The following is a 7,967-nucleotide window of genomic DNA, read 5'->3' on the forward strand; positions in this document are numbered from 1 at the left end:
AACAAACAAACAAGAAATATCTTGGTTATACTTTCAAACCAGTCATGAAAACTTCCGTCTTGAAGTATACATTGTGGCTGTCCCTTCAAGGGAGAAAGGTGGAATGCATCTGTTTGGGTGGAAATAAGGCTAACAGTGCAACAAGCTGTTTCACAGGGCACACGGAGCCAGTCACAGAAAGAACTGAGCTAGCATGGAGGGATCTCTAGAGCTTTGGCTTCCAGTGTTGATACAAAACACAGCTTAACAGGATCTTGGCGCCACAGTGGCAAACCCCTCCCATAACATTTGTTTCCACACACTTTTCATTTTTACTTTCTTTACGTCATGACTAAAGTCAGGAGATTAAACCCTCAGCCGCCCCTAGCCCTCCCAGATCAGGCTCCACTGGTTGCGGCCTTCTTCACCTGCTTCTAAGAGGGATTTACTCTACCACAGTCCCATGGGCAAGGTGAAGGTCAGTCACATTTGCAGCCTGAGGAATCAGAAATACCTATATATAAATGTATATATTTTAATGGCCTTCCCATAAAAGTCCTCCAGCCACTGGGGAGCAAGGCAGAGTTTTCACCTGGGCCAAAAGGTTGTGGAATTCCTCCACTGCCTGTGAGTGGGCCACTGGGTTTAGTACCAGGTGCTGGAAAAGGTTGACAGGCTCAGCATTCCGAAATGCCTTAGGAATGGGGATGGTCAGGGGCAGGTGGGTGTTACCAATGAGGAAATGATGGAGAGACCTTTGCTGGAGGCCTCGGCCTAAGAACCAGAAGAGGTCCTCCAGGCGCTCAGAGAGCATGCTGTGCTGCCAGTCTGTCAGAGGCAGTCGTAGCAACAAGTGCATGAGGGCTGTTTTGAAGTGGTAGGAAGTGAGAATGGGGCGGGATGCTCCCGGGGGTAAGATCTGATGGTCCTGAAGACTCAAAATAATCTGCAGGCACTTGAGGTAGCAAGTGTTCTCAGGAGCAGAGCGCCCCACCAGCTTCAGAAACAAGTGTTCACAAGCTGCAAAGGACTCAGGCCAATCCACACTAGTGAGCTGTTCTCGCTCAGGGGCCTGACTCACCAGGTAGACCAAGGTATCTTCCCGTTGCACCCCTAGAACCAAACTGATTGATAGAGAGCGGCCCGAGCGGTAATCCAACCTGAGCTTGCAGGAGGTGGTGGACGGTGGGAGAGTGAGCTTAAAGTCGTATTTGTGAGCCACTAGCGCCCAGGCATTGCTCACCATATTTCGGAACCACTGCACAGTCTTACACACGTCCAGGTGCGAGCTGGTGCAGAGAGCTGCCGTAATGGAGCTAGTACTCTTGCTCAACATGGCTGAGTGGTCCCTGTGGTGCACCAGACATACCACATCCCCCAAGAGTTTCTCATGTTTGCACACGCATTCAGAGTCCACCTTCACACAGCCACAACGATGGCCCAGAGCCGGATCTCTCATCTCCAAGATAAACCTAGTGCCCTGTGGGGGGACAATGGGCACGAGGACATCAAACTTCTGTGTCTCGTGGAGGGTCCCCCACTTCTCAAAGGCAGCCCCAATGCCCAGGCAGTCCTCCAACTGTGGGTGAGCCTCCCGGCGGCTCAGCACCCGACAGGCCTCAATGAGATCATCCACAAAGCTCTCCACAAACTCACAGGTGCAGGGCAGGTCACGGATGACATTTTGGATATAATGTTTGTAAAAGGATTCCAGGGCTTTCTGGGAGGGAAAATTAGAGAGCCAAGTGTAAAAGGAGGCGGGCACAACACGGATTTCTTCCTCTTCCTCCTCGCTGCTGGACTCAAAGGCTGGCTCATGCTGCATGTTCTGTCGCAGGAGCTCAAAGATGAGAAAAAGGCAAAAGAGTCCTGCATTCCACAGGTTTCCCAGTATCCAGACCAGAGGCCCCTCATCTTGGCCACTGGCCTGGAACAGCCATCCCATGTCTTTCTTCCCCAGCACTAACTGGTCACTGGATGTGTCCCCTCTCCAGAAGTTCTCCACTTTCTGCCTCTGCTCAGCTGCTCGACTTCTTTCTTCAAACTCTATCTCTAACTGCCGCATCTCCTCGCTCATTCGTTTCTCCAGCTGCCGACTCCTGGCTAGTGTGTCCAGGTCCATCCGGTCACTGACCATCAGGGGGTGGTGAACAACATACATCACTGCCAAGAACATGAGGCTTATTACAGCCATGGAGGCCTCTGCATCTGGAGGAGTAGGAGGGTGGGGAATCAGTGGTGATTTTGGGGACACATTTGTTCTCCAGCACATAGTCCCCGGAGCCCTGGTACCTCAAATCCTGAATGCCAACTACTCAAGAGGAACAGAAAGTGAATAGAGCTAGGCTTGGAGTGAGCAAGAATGCTCTGCCTTGGGGAAAGGAAGTGGAGACCATAGCATGTACCCTGAGTCAACCGCTTTCCTTCCACATACTGTGGGTGGTGTTTAGGTTGCCAGAGGGTGGACATGAGATTTTTATTCCAGTATAAGATGGGGAGGGGAACCCTTACAGTGGGGTGGCCTCACCTGACTCATTGGTCCACCTCGGGCCCCAGATATGCCCTGCCAGTTCCAGAGGCTCCCTTCCACAGGCAGAAAACACAGAATCTTGTTTGGGTAATGTCTTCCCCATCCTTGGGTAGCCAGCTTCAGTCCCCTGGCTGCAGCATCCCACTTCCTCTGTGACTTCACAACCCTACCTTGTGTCATTAGACCACTTAACCTCACCACTCTGCCCTGCAGGAGCCAGACAGGCGCTGCGCTGCCAACTCCTTGGTATTACAGTGATGAGGTTCTGAGGCAGGCTAGCATATGGCCATCAATCCAGCTGCACTTCTCAGTCCAGGAAAGTGCCTGCAGAATTTAGTGGCCAAGACCCAACTGACATACAGTAGCAGGGGATTCCCTGGCCCCACAGCCCAACCATTGAAACCTGAAGCTTCCGGCCTTCACCCCAGTAATTCACCAGCTACGGGGCCTCTTGAGTCATGAAGGGCAGTGTACCATGGCCTTCGAGTTCAGGTGAGGGGCTCTCCTGGCTTTGGAATTGAGCCCAACTGACCCATCTCCATGTTCAAAATACCCGGGCCACTGGCCCTGCTTCAAAGTGAAGGCCCCCTCTACCCTTAGGAACTTCCCCAAACTCCACGTTTTCTCACCAATCTCTCCTGACCCAATTAAATACCCAAACTTAAGGGTTCCTCCTGGGACTAGGGGCCACCTTACTCACGGTCTCAGCAGGAGAGCGTTCTCATAGAGACAGCGCAACCTGGCCGCCCTTGCCTCCTTCCGAGCGTACACGATGCTCCCAGTTCATACTCCGTACAAACTACGGGAGTCGTCCCGACGCGCTCTTTCTGGGTACAGACCATGCCTCCGACGGTCCAAAGTCTGCGGGCAGAGGAGGACTGCTGCGATTACCACGCGGTGCTGGCTGCGGCGGACTCCAGCAATCCACAGCGTTTCCCGCCTCGGGGGTTCCGCCCCGACAAGCCCCACCCCTTGCTCAAAGCCAAGAGGCGGGACCCAGGGCAGAGACTCTTCCAGAGCTGGGGCCCTCCCTAAGGGCTCACACCTTTTTGTTTCTAGTCGTCCCCGCTAGGGTTTGAAGGGACAGCAAAGCATCTGTGGCCACGCGCTCACAGCTGTTCTGCTTTGTTCCGTGGCACAAGGCTGAAGTGCCTGCGGCCACCCCGACCAAGATCTTCCTACGAGGACAATGCGTGCTTACTGAGAATATGGGTGGGAAGATGAGAAAGATGAAAATTAAGAACTGACTGGGGACTGGGAAAAGCCATTCTCACTTCCCTCTGGCTCTATGCAAGGTGAAAACGAAAAATGAGATGTTTTTAGGCACCTAAGCCTCACTCGATGGGAAGATGACTCATTCTGGTGTAGTGCCTGCTGCCCAAGCTTGATAAAGTGAGTTTGGGTCCCCAGGCACACACCTCTAACCCCAAAGTTGAAAAAATAGAGCTAGGCAGATCCACTGAGCTTAAAAGGCTTGTATAAGGTTTTATTACCAGGCCCAGTCTCAAAGTAGAGATCTGTAAAAATGATGATGGTGCACAGGAGGCAGTACTCGAATACACATGCAATACCACACATATACATACACAGTATATGAATACACAGCTATAGACATCACTTCCCAAAATCAGGTATCTTTCCCTAATCAAAGTGACTCTTAGGAAAGGACATCTGTCACTCAAAGACTTGCCTTGGAGCCTTGTTTGTCACTCACTAGTCACACATAGAAGTAAGAATCCTAAACCTAGCCAGGCAGTGGTAGCATATACCTTTAATCTCATCACTCAGGAAGCAGAGGCAGGCACCTCTCTGAGTTCAAGACCAGCATGGTCTAAAGGGAGAGTACCAGGATAGGCAGAGCTACACAGAGAAACCAGGTCCTCAAAAACCAAAACCAAAACCAACCCCCCCCCTCAAAACAAACAAACAAAAAATTCCTAAGCCTTCAGGCAGCTCTGCTCATCCTCCATTCATAGCAAAGAGAACTTTATAAAGTATGAAGGCTCTACAAAAAAACACCAACAAGGGGCTGGAGAGATGGCCTAACGGTTGAGAGCACTAAGAGGACCCAGGTTGGACTCCCAGCCACCTACATGGTGGTTCACAACTGCCTGTGACTCATGCATGTGATGAACAAAGATATGCAGGCAAACACACCAATACACATTAACTTAATTAAATTAATAAAAATTAAATTAATAAAAATGCCTACAAGGGGGCTATAGAAATGACTCAGCTGTTAAGGGCACTTACCCTTCTAGAGGACACTCATTTGGTTCCAAGCACTTACAAAGTGGTTCACAACTATCTGTAATTCTAGTTCCAGAGAATCCGACAACCTGACACCCTCCTCTGCTTCTATAGAGCCTACGTACAGAATGACCATACAATCATGTGGGCAAAACACACAACTTTTAAAAGTGAATCAAAAAAAAAAAAAAAAAAAAAAAGGAAATTCCACCAAGCTATAGAACTATTATCTCACTTAAAGATCACACTTGAATTAACAAAAAGCCCATTATCGGTGAAAATATTTTGTTCCCCACCCCTTGCCTTTTTTACCCCAACTTGTTTTGTTTTGGAGACAGGGTCTCACTACACCATATCCCTGGCTGTCCTGGAACACAGAGATCCACCCCTTGTGCCTCACAAGTGCTGGGATTATAGGTGTGTGCCACCATGCCCAGCTCCAAGTTGTATTTCTATTTTTACTTTTTATGTGTATGAGTGTTTGCTTGTATGTATGTATGTGCACTACATATGGTTCATAGTGCCCACAAAGATCAGAAGAGGCACCAGACTGAAAATGGTGCTGGGAGCTGAACTCAGGTCCTCTAGCTAAAGCAACAGATGCTCTTACAGCTGAGCTGTTCCTCCAGCCGACTCCAACCTCTGTTTTGTTACTGGATAGTAGAATAAATAGGAAACCCTCAGTAGTTCATGCTAATTGGTGATTATTTTACAATTGACAAGTGAAAGTAAGCTGTAACCTTTTAAGAAGTGAACATTTTAACATTTAATTCATTTTAACAAGTGAACTCTAACATTGTGGGTATTTACCCTTGTTGAGCAAGGAAATGTGGTAGATTTTCTGTGAAATAAATTTAGCTGTGGCCTTTAAAAACTTATATTGTAAACCAGGTATCATAGCATAGGACTGTAACCCCAGAATTTTGGGAGGTCTGAGGCAAGGCATAAGTTCCAGGTCAGTCTGGGATACATGAGACCCTGCAAAAGTTGGATAGGTGTTGGGAGTACAGAAGTCCTTGTGCTCACAGACAGTATTAGGGAAACCAGGGATGTTAAACGCCATACGGAGGCTGTCTCCTCCATGGATATACAACTGGTCTTTTCCCAGAAGGCTGGGAATGAGGTAACTAATAGTCTCGATGACCTCTGTGCTACCTGTATGACTGAGACCACACCGGATCCTCCCCTCAGGCCCCTAAGCTAACACATCAGCCTATCCTTAGAAGTCACCCATCTTCATGGAAGAAGTCTCATGTACTTTGAGAAGAGTTTCAATGTAATTATGCTTCCTGGTGCACATGGGATTGTGTTACACCAGAAACTTGTTTTTTCCAAATTGTACTGTACTTAAATATGCCTGAAATAAACTGCCTTGTGTCAGACTCTAGAAGTTTTGAACTAATACCAGAGTTGTGTTGGACCAGACTTCCTTCTTGCCTCGTATGGACCCTTTGCTGGTGGTGAGTTTGCAAAGACTGCTCCCCACCACACACACACACACACACACACACACACACACACACACACACAGAGAGAGAGAGAGAGAGAGACAGACAGACAGACAGACAGACAGACAGAGACAGACAGAGACTGAGAAGGTGATAAAGTCAGTAAAGTGCTTATTGTGCAAGCATGGAGACCTAAGTTTAAATCCCAGGACCTACCTTAAAGGAGAGACATCTAGGAGGGGGTGTATAATCCCATTGCTTGTTCAGGGAGATGGAAAATAGAGACAGAGGACTATCTAGGTGCTCAGGGGCAAGCTAGCCTGGTGAACACAGCACACAAATAACAGAGACCCTGTCTCAAACGAAGGTGGAGAGTGAAGACTAATGCGTTAACACTCTAGATTGTCCTCTGACCTCACACCCTTGCAGTGGCCCCTACACACACAAAAATACACAAGCACACCACACTAAATGATATACATGAACTGGCCAGGCATGATGGTGCAAAAACAAACAAACAAAAAAAAAACAAAAAAATAACAAAAACAAAAAGGGGGGGGAGACAGGAAGTAGCGACCAACATAACAGCCTTGATTCTGTTTAAACTCTTTGCCCTCAGACTGGAGAGATGGCTCAGTGGTTAAGAGCACCGACTGCTCTTCCAGATGGTGGCTCACAACCATCTGTAATGAGATCTGACGCCCTCTTCTGGTGTATCTGAAGACAGCGACAGTGAACTCACTCTGTAGAACTGGCTGGTCTTGAACTCAGAAATCTGCCTGTCTCTGCCTCCCAAGTGCTGGGATTAAAGGCGTGCGCCACTACCACCACCCAGCAATAACCTTATTTGAGAATAGCAATTTCTCTAAGTTGAAGAGTAAATTCAATAACCTACCCTTTTATTCTGTTTATCTAAGAAAGAGAGAATAGAGAAAAGACGGAAATCACTGAGTCTAATCTGCTTATTTCATTTCCTCCCTGTCCAAGACCACAATTTGTAATCACGCCCTAAAATAACAACATAGCTATTACTCATAAAATGATCAAAGCCATCCACCCCAACTAGGATGATGATCTTCTTATAATTGCTTCCTGCTGAATTGGGGTAAAGAATTTGGGGGGGCAGCCCAAAGGAAATTGGGAAAACTGTTAAGTCAAAAAAACAAACAAACAAACAAACAAACAAAAACAAAAAACAAAACAAGCTAGCTGGCATCATTTGTTGTCCAGTCTCTATATGCTGAGAAAGTTCAGGCTTAAGAGAAGACCTGACTAGACCAGTCTGTACAGCTGGATGAATTAAGATCATCTGGGGTCAGCAGCTTTCTGAAGCTGTTCTGAAAGCAAGTCTCCTGAGAAATATCGAAGCAGTCTGAGGCTGGATCAGGTGTCCCAGCATCCTCGAGGGTAGATCTTGTTACAGCTGCTTCCCTGGTTGTCATTTTCTGAAAACATTATGTCTTACAAGTAATACATAGTTCTGCACCAACAATGTATGGAATGTGCAAGGTGCACAGTTTTGATAAAAATGACTGATCTCTGTCTGAGCAGGTGAAAGACATTTGTCTGTCTTTTTGAGTTAGTTTGATTATGTAATCAAACTGTAATATAAGTCTCCATTCATGCCATCTGAAAGATGATAATGTAATAATAAGTCATTAGAATTCTGTAGCCAGTAAGTTTTATTGGCTATGTAAGCTGAAGTTCTGGATATATATATCATTCAATTTCAGAGTTGTTTCAATAGAGGGTTTAGTATT

General features: G+C 47.3%; 2 protein-coding genes across 4 annotated transcripts in view; both read right to left on the bottom strand.

Moving 5' to 3' along the window:
• Positions 1–3,337, bottom strand: part of Ncaph (non-SMC condensin I complex subunit H) — a 38,923-nt gene extending 35,586 nt beyond the window's left edge. Inside the window, exon 1 of the mRNA XM_031371802.1 lies at positions 3,210–3,337. The gene's annotated coding sequence lies outside the window, so the exon portion shown is untranslated. The remainder of the gene's footprint in view (positions 1–3,209) is intronic.
• Positions 473–3,341, bottom strand: Itpripl1 (ITPRIP like 1). Of its 3 annotated transcripts, none has more exons than XM_031371803.1 (2): positions 2,507–2,769; positions 473–2,187 (listed from the first exon to the last, which is right to left on the bottom strand). In XM_031371803.1, the coding sequence occupies exons 1-2, from the start codon at positions 2,610–2,612 to the stop codon at positions 515–517; spliced, it is 1,779 nt and encodes a 592-aa protein (XP_031227663.1). In that variant the 5' UTR covers positions 2,613–2,769; the 3' UTR covers positions 473–514. The 3 variants fall into 3 exon arrangements, with proteins under 3 accessions (XP_031227663.1, XP_031227665.1, XP_031227664.1); XM_031371805.1 differs by lacking the exon at positions 2,507–2,769 and adding an exon at positions 3,210–3,341 and having other exon boundaries at positions 491–2,187; XM_031371804.1 differs by having other exon boundaries at positions 491–2,142; positions 2,507–2,776.
• Positions 3,342–7,967: the final 4,626 nt, after the last annotated feature.

The sequence above is a fragment of the Mastomys coucha genome, unplaced genomic scaffold (assembly GCF_008632895.1).
Source record: "Mastomys coucha isolate ucsf_1 unplaced genomic scaffold, UCSF_Mcou_1 pScaffold15, whole genome shotgun sequence".
In the NCBI taxonomy this organism is placed as follows: Eukaryota; Metazoa; Chordata; class Mammalia; order Rodentia; family Muridae; genus Mastomys; species Mastomys coucha.